The sequence below is a fragment of the Mytilus galloprovincialis genome, chromosome 7, assembly GCF_965363235.1.
Source record: "Mytilus galloprovincialis chromosome 7, xbMytGall1.hap1.1, whole genome shotgun sequence".
NCBI lineage: Eukaryota > Metazoa > Mollusca > Bivalvia > Mytilida > Mytilidae > Mytilus > Mytilus galloprovincialis.
This window is the reverse complement of record NC_134844.1, coordinates 32,835,611-32,861,848: the sequence shown is the minus strand read 5'-3', so window position 1 is coordinate 32,861,848 and position 26,238 is coordinate 32,835,611. Positions and strand designations below refer to the sequence as shown.

General features: G+C 32.0%; 2 protein-coding genes across 2 annotated transcripts; both read right to left on the bottom strand.

Moving 5' to 3' along the window:
- Positions 1-3,036: 3,036 nt before the first annotated feature.
- On the bottom strand, positions 3,037-7,683 carry LOC143082791 (uncharacterized). Its single transcript, XM_076258644.1, has 2 exons — positions 7,655-7,683; positions 3,037-3,759 (listed from the first exon to the last, which is right to left on the bottom strand). Exon 2 carries the CDS (start codon positions 3,689-3,691, stop codon positions 3,137-3,139), a length of 555 nt encoding a protein of 184 aa, XP_076114759.1. The 5' UTR covers positions 3,692-3,759; positions 7,655-7,683; the 3' UTR covers positions 3,037-3,136.
- A 551-nt stretch (positions 7,684-8,234) lies between these two features.
- LOC143084183 (uncharacterized) lies at positions 8,235-10,920 on the bottom strand. Its single transcript, XM_076260594.1, has 2 exons — positions 9,401-10,920; positions 8,235-8,400 (listed from the first exon to the last, which is right to left on the bottom strand). The coding sequence occupies exons 1-2, from the start codon at positions 10,510-10,512 to the stop codon at positions 8,235-8,237; spliced, it is 1,278 nt and encodes a 425-aa protein (XP_076116709.1). The 5' UTR covers positions 10,513-10,920.
- Between the last annotated feature and the right edge of the window lie 15,318 nt (positions 10,921-26,238).

The following is a 26,238-nucleotide window of genomic DNA, read 5'->3' as shown; positions in this document are numbered from 1 at the left end:
CTATTCATATAATACAGAAAGGTTTTGAAGTTTTCTAGACTAGAAAATACAAATTTATACTCATTATACCACCGCTTTAAAAAAAAAAAAGGGGGGGGTATACTGTTTTACCTCTGTCTGTCCTTCCGTCAGTCAGTCCATCCGTCCCATGAATATTTTTCTCAGGAACTACAACACAAGGATTTCTGAAATTTGGTTTCAGGATTTATCTAAGTCAGCTATACCGTGTGATGCGATTTCAGATTGATCACTTGACAACTTCCTGTTTACCGAACACTTGTATGATTTTACACATGATAGCCAAGTTGAAAATTTTCATCCAATTTTTCTCACAAACTACAATACAAGGATTTCTAAAATTTGGTTTCAGGATTTATATAAGTCAGCTTAACCGTGTGATGTGTTTTCAGATTCATCACTCGACAACTTCCTGTTTACCGAACACTTGCAGATTTTTTCACTATTTATATTATCCACTTGCTGGGGTATCATCAGTGAGCAGTAGCTCGCAGTTTCACTTGTTTGTACTTTAAATTGGTTAAAAGAAACTTATTACACAAAAAAAATTGTCACCTTAATGTACCCCTCATGCATGTCTTACATTTAAAGGGATATTTAAAAACATTGTCATGGAAGGTCATCTAACAGGTTGTTCTCAACCTGATTATGGTGCAATGTACATGTATTGCCTCCCTCTTGTTAAATATATTGGCTTTTATAATGATAAGCTCAATACAGTTGGTCATACAATGTACATATGCTGCAGTTTATAGTAAGATGTACTTGTACTTGTACTACTAGACTTCTTGACCTTGTGATTTATTGACCTATGTACATGTATGCATGTAATACTGTAATCAAATTTGCATGTTCCTGTACTAGACTCTTTGACATTGCTCTTGTGATTTATTGACATACAAATTACATGTACATGTGTATGTTATTTGGTTTTTATGTTTAATACCTTAATACATGTACATCTATTCTATACTATTTATAAATTGTAGCTGTGTAGTTCATCTGTGTCTGCAATATTATACATGTACATGTAATTTTGTCAGATGTGTATGTCTTTCTGAAGGGATGCAACTAACCACAGCTGAAAGTTTTATATGAATATGCTATAATTTTAATTTGATCTGTCTAGCAGGGTTCTTAGTCTTGAATGCACAATGTTTTTGTTAGATATAGGTAGCTGTCAGTTATCTGCGAGTACTCTCAGATCTGTACCTAGTGTCTTTTTCTTGTCAATTAAAATGTACAAGTACCCGGCCATGACCAAAAAGGTCCACCTGTATTTTTGTGCATCTGATGAGTTGAGCCTTTTTCAACTGATTTTTATAGTTGTTTCTAATGCTGTACTGTTGAACCACTGTCCCAGCTTAGGGGGAGGGTTGGGATCCTGCTATCATGTTTACCCTTGCCATATTATGGATGTGTGTGTCTGTCCCAAGTCAAAAGCCTGTAATTCAGTGGTTGTCTTTTTTTTATGTGTTACATATTTGTTTTTCATTCGTTTTTTGTACCCAAGTTAGGCTGTTGGTGACATTCAGGGTCTTCTATAGAAGACTATGTGGTATGGGCTTTGCTCATTGCTGAAGGCTGTACATTGACCAATAGTGTCATTTTCATCTCTTGTGGAGATTTGTCTTAATATTGGCAATCATACCACATCTTTCTTTTTTTTATTCATCTGAATGTTTTTTTAGGGTCCCTAAAAGGATGAAGAATCTTCTTAATTTGAACTTGTGCAAATGTTAATATGTAGATAGACAACTACCATAAAACAAGAAACCAACAGATGAGTTTACAACGAAGACTACAGGTACAATATAATATTACATATTAAGGCATAAATCTTAATATACCTTATATTGACTGTGTTTGAAAAATACACTGTTTTAGTAATTATTCTGCTCATTTTGGAGGTCGTGATTTGCAAATAAACAAATATTTAAATTTGTATTTGTTTGATTTTGGCATAATAAAACAAAGTCAATGTTCAATTTCTGCTACTGTAAACACAATTTGTTTAATCTGAGTTTGCTAGTAGACTGAAGGTTAAATACACATGTCTGCTATATCATGTACAATTATTCATTAAGCTGCTACCCAACACCTGACTAAAATTAACTTGGCTCGTTCAATTTTCACAAAATTTTTACAAAATATTTACTTTGACCCTTTGAAATGAATACAAAAATTTCAAAAAACTTGAACCAATTGATTTCTGGGAAGAAATGGTTGAATATATTTCAGTTTGACAAACACTAGTTCGATCATTGAAAAGCTTAAAATTTCCTGAACAGTATAACATGATTAAAATGATTAACTGATTTTACAGACTTATCTCCAGTATTTAAGGTACTACCTTAAATGAACAAAATATTATGTATATGTCATTCAGAAATTTTTCGATGTGAATACTATATAGCCTGACAACTGTCCATATCTTTTCAGATGATTAAAATGTTTATAAAAAGCTTTTATTAAAGTTAAAGATTATTGAAACTATCAATTTGATTATGATTCATAACATCTTCAAAAATCATTTGCTGATCTTGTACTTAAATATTGGTATATATAGTGTAAGATAATATTGTATACGTTATGCATGCATATCAAAACTTGTTATTTGTTCATTACATTTGCTTTCGGATCTTTCAAATACCACATTTACTTTATTTTTTTTTTTGGATTAGAATATAAATGAATTACCAATAAGTTGAATAACAGAATAATTTTGCATATTATTATCTTTCATTAAATGATTTGTGAACCCAGATTATTGGTCAAAACTTTTTGTCTCTACCACTTCCTAATTATTTCTTTCAGAAACAATATGAAGACGTGCAAAAAAGGAAATCTAAATCTTAAACCTTATATGCCTTAATACCCAGAAAAAACTTTTAACTTTCTGCAGCTTACAACATGTACAATATACAGGTAATAACAATAAGTCTTTTACAGATGATAATTGTATTATCGAATTAAAATCAATATTGCAGCAATAAGTTTGTTATGAACAGTATTAGATTTATATCGATATAATGCAATTTCGATCCAAAAAAAATTTAAAATAAATTTCACAGTTCTTCAAATTATACAGTCTGGAGAGATTTTAATTATATATTCCTTATTCTTCCATTGTCTCTATAATCTCCATATCGCTATCAAATTGTAAAAATTCTTCCCTTATTAAAGGGGTCTTTACTCTGGTACTTCTTCTATTATCTACCATGTCTACAGATGATTTAGTACATGTAGCATACTGGTGGAATTCAGCAGTGATTTGTTGGTTACATTGCTGCATATTTCTTTTTTCTTCCTTCTTCTGTCTCTTCCTCTCTCTTTCCTCTTCCTTTTCGGTGTCTCTTATTTCTCTGTCTCTTTTCTTTCTTTCTCTTTCTTCTTTCTTTGCTTCCTTCAAAACTTCAGCTTCTTCCTTTTTTCTAGCTCTTTCTGTTTTTCTTTCTTCTTTTTCTTCTGCCAACTTTACTGCCTCATCACGCTTTGACTGTAGTTTTTGAAGCATTTCATCTCCTGTTATTACCCTGGCTTCTGTTATGATTTTACTAGAATTTTTTTTTGCTAGAGATGGATTTGCTGGAGGTAACAACACATCTGCTAAACTTTTTGGAATTAAGTTTTTTGTTACAAGGGGATTTTCAGTTGGTTCATTTATGCTCATCTCTATTTCTTTAACATAGGAGATAGTGTTGCCACAACAGTGACAAAGAATTGTTGATTCCTGGAGCTCTGTAAAAGAAAAAACTTGAGGTACAAAAATGTAGAATTTAACAAAATATTAAATAACTCAGAAGTTAATGGGCAAGCAAGAATAACACTATTGAAACTATTTATTTGTTGCTGTGTTACATTTTTTTGTTTAATTATTTTTTTGTATATTAACACATACGATACATACACCTTTAATTAGACTAATTACCGGATTTGTTATCACATAAGCAACATGACTGGTGCCACATGTGGAGCAGGATCTGCTTATACTTTGGGAGCACCTGAGATCACCCCTAGTATTTGATTGGGTTCATGTTGTTTTTTAAAGCAATTGCTTTTATGCCGTCGCGTATGGCCATCTTTGTGACCCAGATCAGAGACTCCGCCCAGATCAAGCCATAGTATTTTGTTAAACAGGCTCCTGGTCAGTCATTCTTTAACACCTATGTATGTTTTCTAATGCAATACATAGCTTGAAACTTTAAAAAAAGTTAGTGGATTTAAGAAGTTTCAGAATATGTTCTTGTAGATGTATTTTTGTATTTAAAGGGTCAACCGTTTGACTATCAAATATCATAGAAGTCCGAGTGAAAAAAAGTACATTTTTATAAATGCGATTCCGTTTTCCGCCGTTCGTACGATGTTTCAACAAAATATGGATTCATTTCAGTTGTTGATTTAGTATTGAAAATTTAACTGAATTATTTCCTAATAAATACGGTTTTTTATGTTTAATTTGTGTTTCTTTAAGAGGTCAGGTGCTCTTGTTCATTCATAAAATTATCGTTCATTCATACATTTATCGTAAAATCAAAATCACTACACAGGTTAATGCGTAGTGTCAAATTATTACCTGTAATCTAAAAATAGACAAACTTTATTTGCGCAAATAATTTAGCGGAACGAAACCCTTGTTCAAAACACATAACAATAAGTTCGTTTTCCTTTTCTGTCAAAACTCCGTAATATTTATCGATCACCTTACTAATGAAATGGACCCGTCCAAACGTAGTAGATGCCAAGTCGGTCCAGATGAAGAGATATTTACAATTTGGAATTTTCTAGTTTATTAATACATAGATTGAAAAAAAGTACGTCTTTTTAAATATCATGATCAAAACTGGGTTTGCATAACAAATGTCAGATGAAACCATTATCCTCGTCTTTTCAGTGAACAAGTCTACTACGTTTGTTGACACTCGACGGTCCACCGTGTTAGCAATTTTATTTCACATGTTTTCGAAATATTGAAGATCATTTTTCGCAATGTTTCCTGAAAATTGATAAATATCAAAGCAACGTAGAGCTGTTTGTTCTTGTTCGTATAATAAAATTGAGAATGGAAATGGGGAATTTGTCAAAGAGACAACAACCCGACCATAGAAAAACATACAACAGCAGAATTAAGGTCACCAACAGGTCTTCAATGCAGCGAAAAATTCCCGCACCCAGAGGCGTCCTTCAGCTGGCCCCTATACAATATATATACTAGTTCAGTGATAACGATTTAATGTCATGTTTGTCTGTGATGACCCCCCCTTTTCGGGATTGCATGAGAATTGTAGTTATCTCGTACCCACATGCACTTGTTTCTATCCATAGGAAGGTCGACTATCCATATAAAACTATTTATATGGATATATAAAATCGACCTTCCTATGGATAGAAACAAGTGCCTGTGCTCGTACCGCATCAGAAGGACACATATCAATTGAGCAATAATGTTTGGAACTTAGTTTTAAAAATGATGACAAAGTAACATTATGAAAATATTTTTATTAAGCTGAAATATACATTTATTCTTTACATGTTTATGTCTTGTAAGATATTTAATTTCTTTCCCGTTTTTTAACATTTGCGTCTGGAAAGTTGAAATGTTTTAACTTAATCATTTGTGTTAATGGTTAAATATAAATTAATAATGGAAATTGTTAAAATTAAATCAATAAAGGAAATTATTGCCAAGGAAGTTACAAACACTACCAGGGGATAATCCATGATGATTTCTTTTTGAGTTATATGTTTCAGCACATGTATATTTGACCCCAACTTTAGCCTGGTAAACGTGTTGTCTCCTTGTGAAATATAAAACATATTAAAAATGACTTTCTGCTAAAGTCTTTTATTTATATAAAGTTAAAACCTTCTTACTTTTAACTAGACAACACTCATGTCAGGTTTAATTCTTGTATATATGTGGATGAAAAATAAAAGTCCCCAAACATTAACATGGCAGCAATTGCTTTTACAGCCTTTAAGGCTTTGATTTTCATTTTTAGCCATGGCGTTGTCAGTTTGTTTTAGATTTATGAGTTTGATTGTCCCTTGGGTATCTTTTGTCCCCTCTTTTTTTTAAATGGCTTTTTAATCCAATCCTGGAAAAACAGTCAGTTGTATAACTTCCTGTTTGGGTCAGGCCGCAGGTCCTCAGTAGTCAGCTGAGGGAGGAAAAACTTTAGAAAGCGATCATTAAGAAACTTTGATAGGGTATGATCCACTATTTCGAAATTGAAAATGAAGAAAAAGAATATTTTGTTTGAAATATGTGCGGTAGGTTAAACAGGTCTCATGAAAAAGCATCATGTATGTCGCATGGTTTAAAAAAAATCCCAGTTAGCTTCAACCATTTGTCAACTGGATGAAAAAGTTGTGTAATTTTAGAATGGAATGATTAGTGATTAGGTATATTTATAGCCTGTCCCAAGTCGAGAGCCTGTAATTGTTTGTTTATATGTAATCCCCATTGGCCAATCAATTTTCCCCAAATTAAGTGAAGAGGTGGGTGTGGGGGTCAGTGAAAAAACTGTGAATTAAGTTTTTTATCCTACATTGAAATTTTGATGTCATCAATAAGTCACCATGGGAAACACAAACAAATGTCTTCGTTTAGAAAACCACTGAACATGCTGAATGGAATGAAACCAAGCATAGCATGAATGTTCTTAATGAGATAATGACCAGTAGTTATTACTTTTTAGCCAATCCAACTTCCAAGATGCCTAGATGGCCACCATGGTGGGGATTAAGTTTAACATAGGACCCTATGGGAAATACATACAAATTTCTTCTTTTAGAGAAACACTGAATGGAATGCAGTTAAAAATTTTATACGAAACACAAAAATTAAGAAATGTTGGTCGTATATTGGTATCACATCATCATTGAGAGTAAAAAAGTAAAATCACAAAGATACTGAACTCAGAGGAAAATCCTATCAGGAAGTCCATAATCACATGGCAAAATCAAATGACAAAACACATCTATAATGAATGGACAAGAACTTCCCACCTCTAAACAGTCAGCAATATTCTTGATTTTTTTTTTCAAAACTACCTCCACCCTTTTTTATTCGAAAATATGCGTAATTTTCATCAAATTGGGAATTTTGGAATAAACAATGAATTTGACTGAAACTTCAATTTACAGACTCCATTTCAAGAGTCAAACCCTGCTTTGAAATAAAACCTCTTTTTGTCAGTGATGATACATAACCAGACCCTCAAATCTGCACCTACAGTAATTTTAGGCAAGAAACAAAGTTAAAATGAGTGTTTGTCAGTTTGAATTCATGCACAATTAGTACTGAGACTGCACTGTTTGGGAAAAAAGTTGTTTTTGGGAATATTTTAAGCCATTTTTTTTCAAATTGGGATTTTCCTCCAGGGGAAAAGCCTTTTTCTCCATTAATATAAGGCAAACAATATCACTGCTTAACAATATGTATTCATGTATGGGATAAGGCCATAATGAATAATAGGTTTGTTTGCCCAAACGTACCTACCCAGAAAAAAGTTATGACAATAAAATTTCATAATGAGTAGCACCATTTTTGCAAGGTTTGTCGGGATTTTGGAAACAAACAATATTTTATTTCAGGCCTAATATAACAAATCAAATGAAATAAATAGTTTACCATTACTGGTGATTGTTGTTGTATCTACATCTGTATAGTCGCCGTCAGCTGAAATTCGTAGCGGTTATCGGTAAAAATAATCTAAACTATCAATCGCGTTCACTCGAGATATAGTTTTTCACATTCCATTCATAAATCGCAAAAAGAAAAACCACTACTGACCTACCTTTTAAGTGATCGCACTGTAATAATCCTGACCTTCACTTTTTCATAGACGATTTTGAATGGTGGAATCAGCCATTGTTTTTACCGGAAGTGTTTCCGTGGAGTTCAATTTCATAAAATTTGCATAAAGCGCGGGAAACCTTATCACATCAATGAAAGGAACATTTCAGGAAACTGCGTACAGTGACGAATGTCATATGTAAACAAATGATCCTCATAGAAACAAAGATGGCGGAATTACAATGGAAAATATTCTGGAAAATGTGAAGGTCAGGATTATTACAGTGCGATCACTTAAAAGGTAGGTCAGTAGTGGTTTTTCTATTTGCGATTTATGAATGGAATGTGAAAAACTATATCTCGAGTGAACGCGATTGATAGTTTAGATTATTTTTACCGATAACCGCTACGAATTTCAGCTGACGGCGACTATAGTTTCTTTATTTGTCTTTTCAGATTTGTTGAAGTCGGCGGGCGCAAGTTGTGAATTTGGAATTATGGATCTGTCTACAGGATACATTCCAGATTTCCTGAAAGACTCTTTGACCCTTGCTAGTGTTGTAGTCTGGTCAATTGCAGTGCTGCAAATAAAAATGATACCCATTACTGAAGAAAAAAGTGTAAGTTGCATGTTCTTGTCAGTGTTTATATATGTTACAGAAATTAGATTATACAGTTCATGTGAAATTGAAGTTTGAAGTCTGCTGACAAAAAACTGAAAATCAGTAAGTATTTAACACCATTAACTTAAAAAATACTTGTTGAGGCCAAATAAAAATATATACTGCAGCTGTCCTATTTGAGCAGTCAAATTGCATTGACTGTATATTTATATGTCATATACAGTCCATGACCGTATATCACCTTGTTTATGAGGTTGACAATGCGTTTCCGTAGAATTTTATTTATGACGTCAATAAAACATACAGGTTTGGGAAATTTTACGTCGTTCGCTCCAAATTTAAAAATGATTGTTTTTACACTAAATACTTCATTTAAAACACTTATATGAGTTGCAGTATATAAAGGATAACCATACATTGTCTCGAAATATCAATCGGTTATTTGTACTCGGCTCGAAACAGGTAGAAATGCTCGCTCAGCACAGCCTCGCTTTCTACCTGTTTCTAAGCCTTGTACAAATAACATTGATATTTCGAGACAATGTATGGTTATTCTATGTGTGTGGTTCAAGTTACATACTTTTAAAAAATGAGGTTGGTAGGTCGGCAAATAATTTTTTATTTATTTTTATTTTTGAATGTCAAAATCTGGAAAAAATTGTGTGTTTACCGAAATTGTTTCCAGTATTATACACACCCCAACCGGAAGTCCACCATTTTTAGATATGTTTTGTTGTAAAATAAACAGTCATGATATGTTTTTAGTTAATTTTGTTGCATTCTGTTATGAATTGTTACATTTTAGCCATATCAGATACTTGTGATGGAAATTCAGATGACAGAAATCTATGAATTTAATTATTTTAATTCCCAATCCTCAAAATTTGATTGCTTGAAAATTCGGTTGTACCAAAAAAATACATAAACATCTAATCCAAGCATATGTACATGTAAATACCTTAATAAAGCAGGAAACTTGGCTTTGCCTATGGTGGCACACTTGTTCAGGTTTCCCAAGGTAACTGATAATTGGTTCACTTTTTCTTTTAGAGGTCCAAAGATGGCAACATCCAGTGGCTGCAGCAGATGTGTAGTATGAGGTGGTAAACCAATGATGTGAATGTTGTTAGCTTTGGCCTTCTCTATCAGGTCAATACTGATATGGGAATCGTGGTTATCAAAAATCAGCAGTACTGGTCTTCTTGTTCCACAGAATGGTATGAAAACTTTGTCGAACCAGTTTTCAAACAACTCGGTATCCATGTACCCGGATTCAGAGGATCCATATAACCAGTTATCTGGAACACCATCCTTAAAGCTCCTATGAGGCAGGCAACCATCAAAAATCAGAAATGAAGGGAGGACATGTCCATCCGCTGCTATGCACATGTGAACTGTAATGTGACCATGGACTAATACTTTCTGTTGGTAGCTGTGTGACCCTTTTATTGTTAAAACTTTTTCCTTACTTTTTTCTTTACCACTGAAGCCAGACTCGTCACAGTTAAATATCTGGTTGGGTTTATTTGTTAATCCTAAAGAGTCGACTGTGTCCACTAGCAACTTGAAATATTGGTCAACCACAGTGACATTAGACATGCGTCTCCTGGCTTTGTCCTGCTGTTCTGGTAGTTTTTCCGACAATTCAGGGTGTCTGTTTAGAAGTTTGTTGACCCATTTGTTACTAGGACCTTTTTCCATATTGAATAAAGTTGATCTACCTGATTTCTCAATGATAGAAATTACGAATGCTTTTAACATTCTTCTTGTCAAAGGAAAACCTCTCTCTGCCATATACTTGACGTAGTTTATTAAAGATGTCTCTTCCTCATCTGTCAGCATCTTTGAAGGTCCATTCAAATGGTTGTCATACTTTCCCTTGACATGGTCTGATATGGTTGTCCTTGGTACCCCATATTCTGTAGCTGCTTTAGAAATACTTAATTTGTTTGAATTTACTGCACCAATGGCCTTATCAAGGGACTCCTGCAGGTATTGCTTTTTTTGTGGCATCCTTAAAAGTAAAGATAAATACATTTGTATATTTTGATAAAAGGTCAATGAAGGCATATATATATATGAAGATTTAATCTACAGAATAAATTTCTAAGGACACAAGAAATATAATTGCCAATGAGAAAACTCTCCACCAAACCAGACTTTAACAATGAGCAAACCCAATTTAGATTGTAAGCAAAATAAAATAATGCTTGAATAATTATTGTCAAGTCTGCCAAAAACTCACAGAAAGCTTGGCATATAGATAGTTACAACAGTGGTGTACAAGCTAACTGCTTTTTATCTTAGAAGGTGAAAGACCTGGATGCTTCATACTTTGTATATAGATGCCTCATGTTACGAATTTTCCATCTCACATTTATATTGACCTCATTTTCCTGGTTCAATGGTTATAGCTTAGTTTTTATACGACTGCAAAAATTGATTTTTTTTTTGTCTTATATCATTTATATTGTTATCACGTTTCTGTCGTCGTATTTGTCTGTGGGGTATATGTTACAGTTTGTGATGAGGTTAGTTAAAGAAAAATCACTAGTGATACATACATGATGATTGGTATGCAGGTGTACAAGCGTTGTTCCAATTCCTTTTCATGGGTATAATTCGTTTCCTTTCTTTCATCGTCTATTGACTATATATGTAACTTTGCATAGTTTACATTTTGTGATGAGGTCGGTATAAGGACCCTATAAAGGGAAACACTACTAAAAAGTAAATGGTGAATGGTATGCAGTTGTACAAACAAGTCACGGAACTCAAGCAATTGGATTTTCTAGGCCTGTTTAATTCCATAAAGATTAATGATGTGTGTTAATTATCGTTTTTACCTGTATAAGAATGTTTCTTGTGGATCGAATCAGTCAATCAAATGATTTACCTTTGTTTAACTTGCAATATGTTGACATTCTTTTCCCTTTTATGACCGAAAACGCACAATGCATGCTTTATTCATCTCTAGGTAAGGGATCAAAAATGTATTTTAATCTTCGAAGAAATGAGATACTGACAAAAACAAAACCGTCTTCAACATGCACTATCCAATGTCATCATCTTCCGATACTATTTATATTTGAGCAGATAATGAAAAAAGGTTAAGATGGATTAACATTTAAATGTCAGAGAAAAATATAACAAGCTTGAAAGTCAAGTAAATTAAATGTTCAAATTTATTTGCACAGCGGTATCAGAGATTATCAGGTTAATAATGTCAATTCGCCATAAAAGAAAAAAAAAAAAAAAAAAACAACGCTAGTTACTATTGTGTCTTGCAAATGATCTTTAAATTGACGTTTTATTCTATTGTTTAAAAAGCTTACATTTACTTTTCTCTTTTTTTTAACTGAGCTGTTTTAATTGAGTTCTTTAACTGAGCTTTTTTTTTAACTGAGTTTTTTAACTGAGCCCTAAGATTTATACACGATTTTAAAGTCAACTTGTTGATATATAATATAATAAAGATGAAGTAATAAAATCGATTAATGACTGCAATAAAGCGCTAGCTAATATGAGATTATATAGAGGCAATACAGAGATGATAGCTTTATTTTGGCATTTATCATTAGCCAAAAGAATAATACATCGCCTGTTTACAAAAAAAGAACTATCTATAGTTTCATCATTATTATCATTTCATGGACCTTATTAATCTGGGATTGGAATTTATTTACGTAGTATTCCAACAATAACATTTCATTGTCTCTTTCGTCTTCTTTAATTTATGTCTGGTATGAGCTTATAAAAGTGACTCCAAGCTTAAGTTTGATGTATAAGCAGGGTATATTTGAATTCGTCTTCAGGCAGCAAAATACTTTATATAAACATTACCAAGTATTGTTTGGGACACCCAAGGTCATAAAATAAATAAAATAACCACATAAAAGAGGGATGAAAGATACCAGAGGGACAGTCAAACTCATAAATCGAAAAAAAAAAAAACTGACAACGCCTGGCTAAAAATGAAAGAAGACAAACAGACCAACAATAGAATACATGACACAACATAGAAAACTAAAGAATAAGCAACACGAACCCCACCAAAAACTTGGGGTGATCTCAGGTGCTCCGGAAGGGTAAGCAGATCCTGCTCCACATGTGGCACCCGTCGTGTTGCTTATGTTATAACGAATCCGGTACATAGTCTAATTCGGTAGGTCACATTCATGAAAGGGAAGAGGATTGTAGTTACGACGTAAGGATCATATCCAATACAATTTGTGAAACGGTTATTCCATAACAGTGAACCAACTCGTGATGGCGTCCGTAAAATTTTCGAAGGGATGATTTCAACTTCACCATTTGGAACTCTTGGTTTAATAGCTTCCTTGTAAACATCAACCCTCTATCAAGAAAATCATGATAGGAAATGCAAGCACGGGAATATCGTATCAATTGGGAGATATATACCCCGAATGCAGGTGCTGCTGGAATGTTGCTACTTAAAATGGAAAGTTCACAATTGCAAAGCTGAACTCATCTCTCTTGTGTCATAAAGTTTTGTTTTCAGCCGACCCTCATTGTCAATTTCTAGATGTAAGTCAAGATATGAGGCCGACTTACCTGTATCTGTGGTATCCTTTATCTCTAGTTCGATGGGATAGATGCGTTCAACATAGTCACCCAATTTTGAATTATTAAGTGAACGAACGTCAACTATATGGTGGAAAGTAGAGTTAAAGGATATTGCTAACTTCTTATCTTTCTTCCTAAGAAGTTCCTGTATGAATAATAATAATGAAGAAACAAGTCGGCAAGAAAAGGGGCACAATTGGTTCAAATTGGAATGCCGAGTCCGTTGACAAACACGTAGAGGAAAGAACAGATTTATGATGTATTGAAATGTAAGCCTAGTTTATACATGTAGGTGTATATAATGAGATTACAAGATATGTTACTTTTGATTTAAAGTTCTTTCTGCAAAAATACGATAAACTGATTTTCGGACAGATAAACAATAAAATTACGCGTAAAATCAGACAGGGCTCACCCCCTAATAAATAGAATGAATAACTAAAATTACAAACATTAAAATACCATCAACATACAAAAACTATTTACAATAAACACGGAAACAAAATAAACCTGCCATCAAAACAAAATCTGTCTTACAACTAAAACATAAATTATGTCCAGTTCAAATTAGCCGAGTTTTCAAAAAATGTGAAAGGCAATTTTTATAAAGATCGTTTTTGACATATACACCATACTGCCTTTTATTATATTCTGAAAATAGGTTTAGCTTGTCATGTCTAGAAAATCCCATTTCGTAAGATTCTTTAAATGGAATCTTGCGTAACGTTATGAAATATAGGAAGCCATAGATTAAAGAAAGAACTATATATCATATTCTATAACAAATCTACCGATTTATGGAGGAAAGAACAGATGTATGATGTATTAAAATGTCAGCCTAGGCTATACATGTAGGTGTACATGTATATAATGAGATTACAAGATTAAACTTTTGATTTAAAGTTCTTTCTCGAAAAAATTAATGAACTGGTTTTTGGATAGATAAACAATATTATTACAGACTTTGTCAGCAACATACTTAAAATGTCTGAACTTTCGGCACTGATCGAACCATTTGATAGATGGATTCATGTTCGAATAAAAATATTAGACAACATGGCTCCTAGTTTTTCTAACAAGTTTTTTTCAATTTTCGTAGCACGGTACCTGACAAAGCCAAAGTAATATTTGCATTTGATGGGTCTATTTGCATGTAAGAGTTATATAACTACACAACACAGGTCTATACTTATATTCAAACAACGAACGAGAACATGCTTGTAGTTTGGTTTAAAGCTATGTTAATTACATTTATATATAATTTCTTACACTGCAACAAGTGTGTTGCGATATTTCTCCACTCGAGACAGTTAAATTTTATTATTTAAAGCGCGAGGCTTGCCTTGCTTGAGGACACAATTTACGTTTGAAAGGCAGATCTATATTATGTTCTATAATTAATGCTTGTAAGCAATGTTGGACTTGAAAAGACCCTACAATTTTGAAAATGAGCATTAGCCGTCAAATAAATTTTCACCAATTTGACTGAAATTCTCATATTTGATAAATAACATACTAAGACGTATATCCAAATTGTAAAAGAGGTCTAATATAAACTATTTATAATACACGTTCTCTATAAATGTACTACCATGCCTTGTTTTTTCAGATTAAATGCCATCAAACTAACCATCGAGATGCCATCCGTAGACTTGTAACGGTCGTACAACCCGATATAAACATACACATAGATCTAAATTGGGAGTGAACTCATGGAATCGGATTTTGTTCAGGTCTGATAAATTTCATGCTAAATGTTTGAAAAAGATATGTTGATAATCGTTTTTACCTGTATAAGAATGAGTGTTTTTTTTCATAACCAAAGTTGACATTCTTTTCTTTTCAAGAGCTGAAACCACATATTTAATGCGTAACCCATCTTAAGCTGAAGGGTTCAATGGAAGTTGACATGAATACGGATTTAATGAGGATGAATTATTTACTTGCAAGTGATTAATTCATTAGCGACGTTTCTTTGCATATTTTGACAAAACTAAGCAAAAAAAGGCTGCGAAAATCCCTATTTCACTTTCATTAATGATTGAACAAAATCAAAATCATATTTTAATTTTTCTTGTCCCTTTGATTGCAGCCATAGACAGATAGTTGTTTTCAATTCCGTTACTAATAAGTGTGAGGTAAATCACATGTTCTGCAACCAGTTTAATCAGTACCTATTTTAAAGAAAGGCGAATTTAAAATATTCTTAAGGATAATGTGCGAGACCAGAGATTTTTCTTTTAATGAAAAGATTTAAAAATGAAATGAAAATTCTTTCAAGACTGAAATTGGTGACATAAGATAATTTTCCAATCTTATGATCAACGTATTAATAAACTCTGTACAAAAACCACTTTCTGAATAAATTTCCATGTCTAATATGTAAACACGATCAGAAACAAAATAATGCATTAATACTGATTGATAAGTTGGCAAATGAAAATAGATTAATACACAAAAGATGATCTGCACATCCAGAAGATGAAGTTGTAAAAATGAAAAAAATGTATATGTTTTTTCCTTTCGAAACTAATACCTAAATATTTGCAATTAAATAAAACATACTAAGCTTAAGTACAATTGTTATTTTTTTCACAATTTATTTATATATATACAGTTATTTTACAGACTCTATCAATAACATATTCATGATACAGCATACGTAACAACTGAAATTTCTGAACAATCCTGAACAACTTTCTATCCATTTGATATATGGATATGTCTTCAAATGAAGCTTATTTTAACAAAATGTCTCATAGTTTCGCTTACTAGCTTTTTTGTAGCATAGTCATCAACGCAGTCCAAGTCACAAAACACAACAAATTGCAGCTTTTTGTTGGGTCAGCTGCTTTTTTAGTGCAGATTGGAAAACTGATGGCTATATCTTTTTGTATCCCGAGACATGTAGTGATCATTGTTGATACATTATGGAATGTCAAAGATAATATTGAGAGATGAGGAGAAAAAGAACAATACGGATATGGTAAATAACAATCGTAAAATTCAATGTCTTCTATAAATTCTAAATAGCAAATATATTGTGACTGGGATATTGGTTCAAGTCAATAGTATGAAAATGCAGTGAATAAGTCAGCTGCAGCTAAAGCCTGCATAAGTATTGTAGCAGGTGAACGCAAAGGTTTACGACAGAGTATAGTACATATGACAATGTTCATTACAATTGATATATAAGATATAACAGATCCGGCACCGTACATATCCAGTAAATTCTTTTTCCTGATCTACAAAAAAAGTATCTATAACACTAACCATTATCTATACGAATGTTTGTGTCTGTAAGGAAATAATGCTCATCTTATTTTCGATACGCAGACAGCGAAATAAATCTTTTATTACAAAAGAAAACTATTGACAAGATATCTTAGCACATCCTAATTTGCAATATTTCCGATTGATATAATTCATATGAACAAGTAGATACTTCGTCTTCAGAGTCTTAGTTATTCGTCGTTATTTCGAGCGGACGTTGTAATGAATATGGACGATATACAGCTTTATTTTCAAGCATTCTGAAAAGTTATATGTGTATATTTTCATTTAATAATTTTTACTTGTTTAGAATCCTTATTGACATGTATATTTTATTGAGATCACTAACTGTCACATTGCCACCTAAGGGACTATTTATCTGAGGGTGGGCGGATGCAAACATGGACGGGGCAAATACTTTTTTCATGCAGTTAATGAGCGGGGCGCAAAGTTTTTTTGTAACAAACACTTGCGGGGCGCACACTTTTTTAAAAATCCTTCGTGTGTGCATGACAAAATTAAATCAGCAGTATAGCAGATTAAAACTATCTGAATGCAACATGTTTAAAGGTTTAAATATTCTTATGAAAACATATATTTGTGATTTCTTTAGGAAAAAGTAACTATTGATAGAAAAAAGCACAATTGAATCTAAAACAAAATAACCTTATACAGTGCTTCAATATATGTATGTGTTTATATTTTAATAATCATTTATTAAAAATTCTGATCAACAGAATGTATTAAATATACATGTACATTGTACGTACAAAGAATTTTAAAACTAAAATAAGAAAAGTAAATGTTTGGCACTTTAAAAGAATATTAAATTGCTTATAGTACTTTTTTATTAAGCATTTTCTATATAAATTAAATATCTAGAAAACTATAAACAATGGTTTGTAAATTAAACATATGACATAGCATATGGTAAATAAATGCTTAAACATAAAACAAGTTCAATTGTTATTTTAAATCAATCTTTAACATAATAAAATTAAATTGTTAAACATTAAAAGAATTACAACTTAATCTATGAAAAAGCTGAATTATGTCCCTTGGGAGTATTAATTTCCAACAAAAGTCCTTGCAAACAGTAGAAAATGAAAAATTATATATGCCTGATATAATAAAAATAAAATAACTACAAATCAAGCACTATTGAAATATTTTCTTCATGAATTGCCAAGAATGTGAACAATTCTTTACACAGGAGAATATAAATTATATCTAAATTGGCCTCAAGTGGGCCACTTTTTTCTTAGATGGACAAGTTTAACACTGAAAATGCTTCTAGTATGACTAAATATTGCCTTATTCCATAAAAGAGGGACGAAAGATACCAAAGGGACAGTCAAACTGATAAATCTAAAATAAACTGACAACGAAATGGCTAAAAATGAAAAAGACAAACAGACAAACAATAGTACACATGACACAACATAGAAAACTAAGGAATAAACAACACGAACCCAACCAAAAACTTGGGGTGATCTCAGGTGCTCCGGAAGGGTAAACATATCCTGCTCCACATGTGGCACCCGTCGTGTTGCTTATGTGATAACAAATCCGGTAAATAGTCTAATTCGTTAGGTCACATTCATGAAAGGGAAGGGGATTGTAGTTACGACATAAACAGAACATTTCCCATTTTAATAGATTATAGCTAGAGAAATAACCAAGTGATACATTTAGGGAATTACACAGCAAAGAGGGCAAATATCCCAGTTCAAAACATTTGTCGTTACTTGTATTCTTTTGTTTCCAATTAAACTCTATATGGCGAAAGGTGAAAAGAAATGCAAAAGAACTTTAGTTTGGTGTATTTTATACAATATAGTTAATATTAAACTTCTAGCATAAAGTTTTATATCAGTAAAATTGAGAATGGAAATGGGGAATGTGCCAAAGAGACAACAACCCGACCATAGAGCAGACAACAACAGAAGGTCACCAACAGGTCTTCAATGCAACGAGAAATTCTCGCACCCGGAGGCGTCCTTCAGCTGGCCCCTTAACAAATATATACTAGTTCAGTGATAATGAACACCATACTAAACTCCAAATTGTACACAAGAAACTAAAAGTTAAAATAATAAAACTAACAAAGGCCAGAGGCTCCTGACTTGGGACAGGCGCAAAAAAGCGGCGGGGTTAAACATGTTTGTGAGATCTCAACCCTCCCCCTATACCTCTAGCCAATGCAGAAAAGTAAACGCATAACAATTAAAGGCAACAGTAGTATACCGCTGTTCAAAACTCATAAATCCATGGACAAAAAACAAAATCGGGGTAACAAATTAAAACCGAGGGAAACGCATTAAATATAAGAGGAGAACAACGACACAACACTAAAATGTAACACACACAGAAACGGACCAAGCATCAGACAAAATCCCACGAGAATAACAAATATTACATCAAAACCAAATACATGAATTTTGGATAGACAAGTACCGTGACACGTCTTATCGAAATGTGAAATTACACTCAAAAATAAGAGAAAACAAACGACGCAACGTTAAAATGTAACACACACAGAAACGAACAATAATATAACAATGGCCATATTCCTGACTTGATACAGGACATTTTTAAAGGAAAAAATGGTGGGTTGAACCTGGTTTTGTGGCATGCCAAACCTCGCACTTTAATGGCTATGTTAAATATAACATTGAAATGACAACATAATATTACAGGACTACAATACAAATAAATAGGAGAACGTATTAGACAAAGAAACACATGAATAATGAATAACAAAAAGCATCAGGTTTAAAATTCAATACGTCAAAAACGCGCCTCGTCCACACAAGACTCACCAACAGGTCTTCAATGCAACATTGAAATGACAACATAATATTACAGGACTACAATACAAATAAATAGGAGAATACGCACATTAAAATTCAGTTCAAGAGAAGTCCTAGTCTGATGTCAGAAGATGTAACCAAAGAAAATAAACAAAATGACAATAATACATAAATAACATCAGACTACTAGCAGTTAACTGACATGCCAGCTCCGGACCTCAATTAAACTGATTGAAAAATTATGTCTTCATCATATGAATATTAGGCACAATCCTCCCCGTGAGGTGTTTAGTATCATACCATCATAACATATATTGGAAGAACATAACCCGTGTCATGCCAACAACTGGTTTATTAATGATAAATGTGTTTAGTTCCGATGCAAAGACCCTATAAGTGAATCAATATTAACGCCAAAATATGCAATCTTTAATGACCTGACAACAGTATCGTAACTATATCCCTTCTTAATAAGTCTATTTAAAGGTTTTGTCAGCTTCTGAGGTGAATACTGACATTTTTGTGCTTTATAAAGAATATTTCCATAAAATATTGGACGTGAAATACCTGAACGTATAAGAAGTCTGCATGTTGAGCTATATTTACGAATGATGTCCTTATACCGATGATAAAATTTAGTAAATGTTTTGATTAGTTTGTGATATTGAAAACCCTGATGTAATAATTTTTCAGTAATACATAAATTTCTCTCGTTAAAATCTAAAACATTGTTACATACACGAGCGAATCGTACAAATTGATATATAACATTGTAAGATGGTGACAAGGGAACGTCACCTTCTAAAAATGGATAATTAACGATAGGAAATGAGAAATCATCTCTTTTATCATAAATTTTAGTATTAAGCTTTCCGTTAATGATATATATATCAATATCGAGGAAAGGGCAGTGGTCATTGTTAGTATTAGCTTTATTTAAAGTAAGTTCAACAGGATAAATTACTTTAGTATACATACTGAAGTCGTCATTATTGAGAGCTAAAATATCTTCCAAATATCTAAAAGTATTATTAAATTTGTGTATCAGATGTTGTTTCGATGGGTCTTTGCTGATTTTTGTCATAAATTGTAACTCATAGCAATACAAAAACAGGTCCGCAATAAGTGGTGCACAGTTAGTCTCCATTGGAATTCCGATAACCTGACGATATACGGAATCACCAAAGCGAACAAAAATGTTATCTAGTAAAAAATCAAGGGAAGATATAGTATCACAGCATGTTCAATTGACATAGTTTGTTTGTTTATTGCTACTAAAAAATGACCTAAAAGAGTTTGAACATATATATTCACATTATGACTTTTTAAATGCCCATTTAATTAGGTGTGTGATTTTTTTCTTAATAAGAATTTGAGGCAATGTGGTATATAGGGTAGAAAAATCAAAACTTTGAACAGATTCAAAATCACCAATATAAGACAATTTATCAAGTACTTCCAACGAGTTTTTGACACTCCAAAAGTAATTAATTCCACTATTTTCGAAGGCCTTATTTGAACAATTTATTATCAGGTTTTTGATTGTACCAAGTGAACTGATAAGAAGAATAGATAATTTAGTAGTGGAACAATGGCTTGAAGACGAAATAAATCTATATTTGAAAGGTGTTTTGTGTAGTTTCGGAAGCCAATACATAGTTGGGACTTTCATTGTTTTTGGTTCTGCTTGTAAAGCGGTAGCTAAAAGTTTATGTTTGTTACAGATGTCGTTTTCTGAAAATGGAGTCAGTTGGAATGTTGGTGAATTGGTGATTTCTTTTTGTAGAACCTCAATGTAAAATTTAGGTCAAACAATAATAATATTATTAGCAGTTTTATCGGCTGGGACAAAAACAAATTCCTGGGCCAGTTCTTTTAGTTTATGTTTGATACGAGAAATAGGTTTATTGTGGTTATTGTTAAGAGTAAAAAGCTCTTTAAAATGTTGAATACGTACCCATCAATTTGACTTATAATGATGAATCAGCAATTTTCTCAACACATTATTGTTTTTAGTGAATATTGTTTTATTCTTTGTGATAAAAATCAAATGTTCTAATCAAAAGCTTCAAAATAGTATAACATAACTGAAGTCTGATGCCCACTGTCATTTTACACCAAATTTATGAAATTTTGGAAGTCTTTTCAAATAATTCTCTATAAAATATTTCAATAGGTTTCAAAATTTATACTGTAAACATACACACTACAGTTATTCATAGATAAATACAAAAAATATATTGTACCCTTACATTCAATCACAGCGCTCCTAAGTTGACTTCCTTCACAAAAATTAAATCTTTATAATATTGAATTATATGCATTTGAGTTGAAATATGAACTCTGTTATACATGTATTATTGAATGTTGTGCATTTTAGTTAAAAATATCATGTTTCCATATATGTGAGCTGGGTGAGTTGGTACATAGCATCGTCTAGTCGACGCTTTAAATCCATAATTTGAAATGTGGTAAGTGTAAGGTTACTACTAGTGTAACCTGCCATACAGGGCACCATTCTGCTCTTATTATATACCCTCTATGTATTTGAATTACAGTTTATTATCCCTGTCAATTCACTTACACAGAACCAATCGTTTGGATCTATTGTTAATATAAGTATGGGTGGAGTTCTTGCCACTAAACGTAATAACAACATACAATCATTCAATCTATTGGACCATACTCTGTAATTAAATAATACTATAATAAAATCTCTTAATATGTATGTTATATGATATTAAAATCTTTCTGCAATCTTTGAACAATCTTTGAACAATTACATTTAATTTTTCGTTCATTAAGCAAATGTAATGTAATACATGCTAAAATAATATACATTTTTGGGGGACAAATAGAATATACAATTGGAATAAAGTTTGTAGTGGTGTTATTTTAGTGTGAATTCGCATTGCTATTAGACGTGTCACGGTACTTTTCTATCCGAAATTCATGTATTTAGTTTTGATGTAATATTTGTTATTCTCATCGGATTTTGTCAAATGTCTTATTGTTTGTAGTTGTAAATCTTATTTGTTTCCTGTTGTATTCGTGTGTTATGGTAAAGATAATTAATCATCCAGTTCATTTATTAGATTTTAGTTTGGTTCTACTAAATTGATACGCTATATTTGGTAAACAGTTTGATTTAGAAGAAATACCGACATAGCTAGATAATAAATTAATTATTCAATTTCTATATTTGATATTTATTAGTATTGTAATTGTCATTGTTATCAATAAATGTCATATCAACATTACAAACCTTATCTTGAATTCTATTCTAATTCTATCTTATTTTGGGAAATTTTTAGAAATTCAAATGTGACGTCACTTAAATTTGTGCGTTTATCGTTTTTGCTAACGCTGCTCTAAAGTTTTATATGCTGGTTTAGCTTATTTATCTATCCGTTTCCATGTTGTAGCTTGTCAACGGTTTTATCATTTATATCTATTACATAGTCCTTTTATAAAAATGTACTGTTGCTGCAAAAGTATGAATTATTCTAAATAATAAGGATGTTCTTATTCCAGGCAGAAAACCCTAGCCGTATTGGGCACAATTTTTTGGAACTTTTTTCCTCGATGCTCTTCAACTTTGTCCTTTCGATCTTTTTTCATCAGAGCATCACTGGTTAGTCTTGTCTGGACGAAACGCGCGTCTGGCGTATTAAATTTAAATCTGTCACCCTTTGTTAGCTATTAATCGTGTCTTTCTCTGTCCTATATGTTCTCCCATTTATTAGTATTGTAGTCCTATCATGAAATGTTGTCATTTTAATGTTACATTTAACAATGCCATAAAAGCGAGAGGTTTGGCATCCAACAAAACCAGTTTCAACCCACCATTTATTTTTTAAATAAAATGTCCTGTACCAAGTCAGGATAATGGCCATTGTTATATTATAGTTCGTTTCTGAGTATGTTACATTTTAATGTTGTGTTTCTGTTGTGTTGTAGTTCTCTTTATATTTGATGTGTTTCATTCAGTTTTAGCTTGTAACCCGGATTTGTTTTTTGCTTAATCGATTCATGAATTTCGAACAGCGGTATACTACTGTTGCCTTTATTTATGTATTTTCTAACCATTACACCAATATTGATATAGAATTGTCTTATTGTTGATGTATTTTTTGTTGGGCTTTCGTCTTAATCAAAACTATGTAAAACAAAAAATCCTATGCATGTATCTATTAATGTAAAATGTCCAATTGAAACAGCATGATTTATTTCACCCCCTGACGTCAGCCATGGGCTTCTTTGGTAATAAGTGACAAACAAGACGAATATATCCCTTACCATTTGTATCAACTCATTTTCAGATATAATGATACTATATAGGTATAGGAAGATGTGGCATGAGTGTCAATGAGACAACTCTCCATCCAAATAACGATTTATGAAAAACCATTATAGTTCAAGGTACGACCTTCAACACGGAACCTTGGCTCACACCGAACATCAAGCTATAAAGGGCCCCAAAAATTAGTAATGTAAAACCATTAAAACGGGAAAACCAACGGTCTAATTTATACAAAAACGAGAAACAAGAAACTCGTATGAACTACATGAACAAACGACAACAACTGTGCATCAGATTCTTGACATAGGACAGGTGCAAAAATTTGCAGCGGTATCAAACGTTTTAATGGTACCAAACCTTCTTTCTTTTATATTTATTTGAACGTTAATTTTGTATCTATGTCTCACTATTTCTGTATATTATTACACTATTTGTTCATCGCAAGCATTGTGTTATTCAGGTAGCATGTCTAAATCCTGTAATTTATTATTAGTTGTTCATTATGTTTTTATAATTCGGAATTTATTTTTTATCTAATGATTTTTTATTACTCATGTTTTCAGATAATGTTTTTTAAAAAAAAAAAACCTGTTGGTCCTGTTATGTAAATCTCGAAAAAAAAATAAAATTGACAGTACATGTGATTTTGTCAGATTTTTATAGTTTTATATGTATATTTATATTTTGTATTTTTATGGACCTTTTGTCTCCAGAGATTAAAGTCATACCACTTAAAATTTATTCTACCCATTTCAAAAGTATTGATAATAAACGTTTGTATGGCTAATTTATCTTTCTATGCTTTCACGTTTTCCTGACAAACCTTACTGAAAAATAAACTTTACTTCATTCAAGTTTTTTTTCAAAACAAAGATGGAACATAATTTTAACTACGTGATTAAGTTGTAAGTGAAAGATACAAGAGGGGTATTCACACTAATACATACCATAGATCGAACATAAACTGATAACGTCATGGCAAAAGACAAATAATAGGACACAATACATGACATCGTAAACTTAAGACTAAGCAACGCAAACACACATATATATATATATATATATATATATATATATATATATATATATATATATATATATATATATATATATATATATATATATATATATATATATATATATATATATATTTGTCTAAAAAGGCATATGGCTATTGCGATATGTTGTCTTAAGTAGTAAACTGAATGACTAATTGTCATTTAACTAGTAGCACACTCTTAGCCATCAATTTCCAAAGGATGCATATATCATAACTGTCCAGACATGTCCATACGTACTGTAAAATTGGTATTAACAGTTCCGTTTAATCACTTTGCATGCACGCCTTTTTGTTTTTTGTGTCTTGCTAAATGCTTATGTTTTAAAATTCCTTCTACAGAGGTTCTTAAGTTTTTGTCCTTTCATTTACAACTTTAAGAAAAGTCGAACATGCCTGATGATAAAAAGAAGGAAGAATAATTTGGGTAAAAGACATTAAATTTACTTATTAATTGGATTTGGATTTGTTCTATAGCTATAGTTTTCAGTAAAACTAATAATCTAGCATCAGTACTGTGTATGTCTTTATGTCTTTACGTCAGTTGTTTTTTTGGTTTCATATCAGTTTGGTATGGCAATCAATTCAAACAAGTTCTTATATACTTAGTAGTTTCGTTACAATACTGTCCCAATTGAAGAGGCGTAATGAGGGCTTACAAACATGTCCAACCCTGTAATATTATGTGTGTTTCAGTCAAGAATCTGTAATTCAGTGGTTGCAGTTGGTTGCTGTCAAATTTATCTTGATCATAAACCAGGCTGTTTGGGGTTATCATTTGTATTGTTTCCCATGTTGACACGATAGGTCCTTTCATACATGTGGTATCTGTTTAGATCATTGTAGAATTTCGCATGGTGTCCTATGTATAATGTCGAAACTCCCTCAGGTAAAGTTGACCTTAGATGCATTTGGCTTTTTGTTTTGTGTGGTTTTGTCACATAGCTGTTCAACTGTTTTGGTACTTAAACATCCTTCGGATTTCAAATCTTTGGCGTTGACTGTTCCTGATGAAGGTAAATCCAGAAAAGCGCTTCGGACGCATGAAATTATTGAACGTGTTGTTTTCCATATTTTATACGTCGTGTGGTCCATTTTGAAAAGATGTTACATCTCCTTATTTTTATAATAAATATATTTTTACAATAGAACGTTGTTTCGAGCAGTCAGATTTGTAAAATTGGAAAGCTAATCGATTAGTGAAATCAAGTGATTTATTCGTTTTAACTTTATTCAGGATTAATGATGTATTAAAACATTAAATCTATGTGTTTTATTTGTTCATGTCTGTCATATTAGTTTTGCGTTAATTGTTTTGTTATGAATTACGCCGTTAATTTTCTCAATTGAATTGTTTCATATTTTTCATGTTGGGGTCTTTTATAGCTAACTTTACGGTTTAGGAACTTGTCATAGTTGAAGGCAACAATATCTCATTGATCTATTTTTAATTTAAAGAAAAAAGGTAAGGTGATTCAAGAATGGTTTGTTTCCATTTTAACTTGTCTGATAGCACCTAAATTAAAACGGTTGAGAAGAATTAAATACCAATTAAAGAAAAATACAAGAAGTCTTTCCGAAATTCATTTTTTTTTTTGCTTCCATTAATTTCTAGGAAAAGATGCATATTGATTGTATTTGTATTTATTTTGTATGTTAAGGTTTCAAGTTACAGTTTAATTACATATCAAATTGAATTACACGCAAAAAAAAGTTGTATAAAATAAGCCGAATGTCTCTAATTTGTAACTTCATACAGAGTT

Excerpts from the sequence above, each read along its gene's own strand:
- LOC143082791 (XM_076258644.1), bottom strand. The coding sequence starts at position 3,691 with ATGAGCATAAATGAACCAACTGAAAATCCCCTTGTAACAAAAAACTTA.
- LOC143084183 (XM_076260594.1), bottom strand. The coding sequence starts at position 10,512 with ATGCCTTCATTGACCTTTTATCAAAATATACAAATGTATTTATCTTTA. Across the intron at positions 8,401-9,400 it reads AAGTTTCCTGCTTTATTAAG|CACTGCAATTGACCAGACTA; the intron begins GTATTTACATGT and ends TTTTATTTGCAG.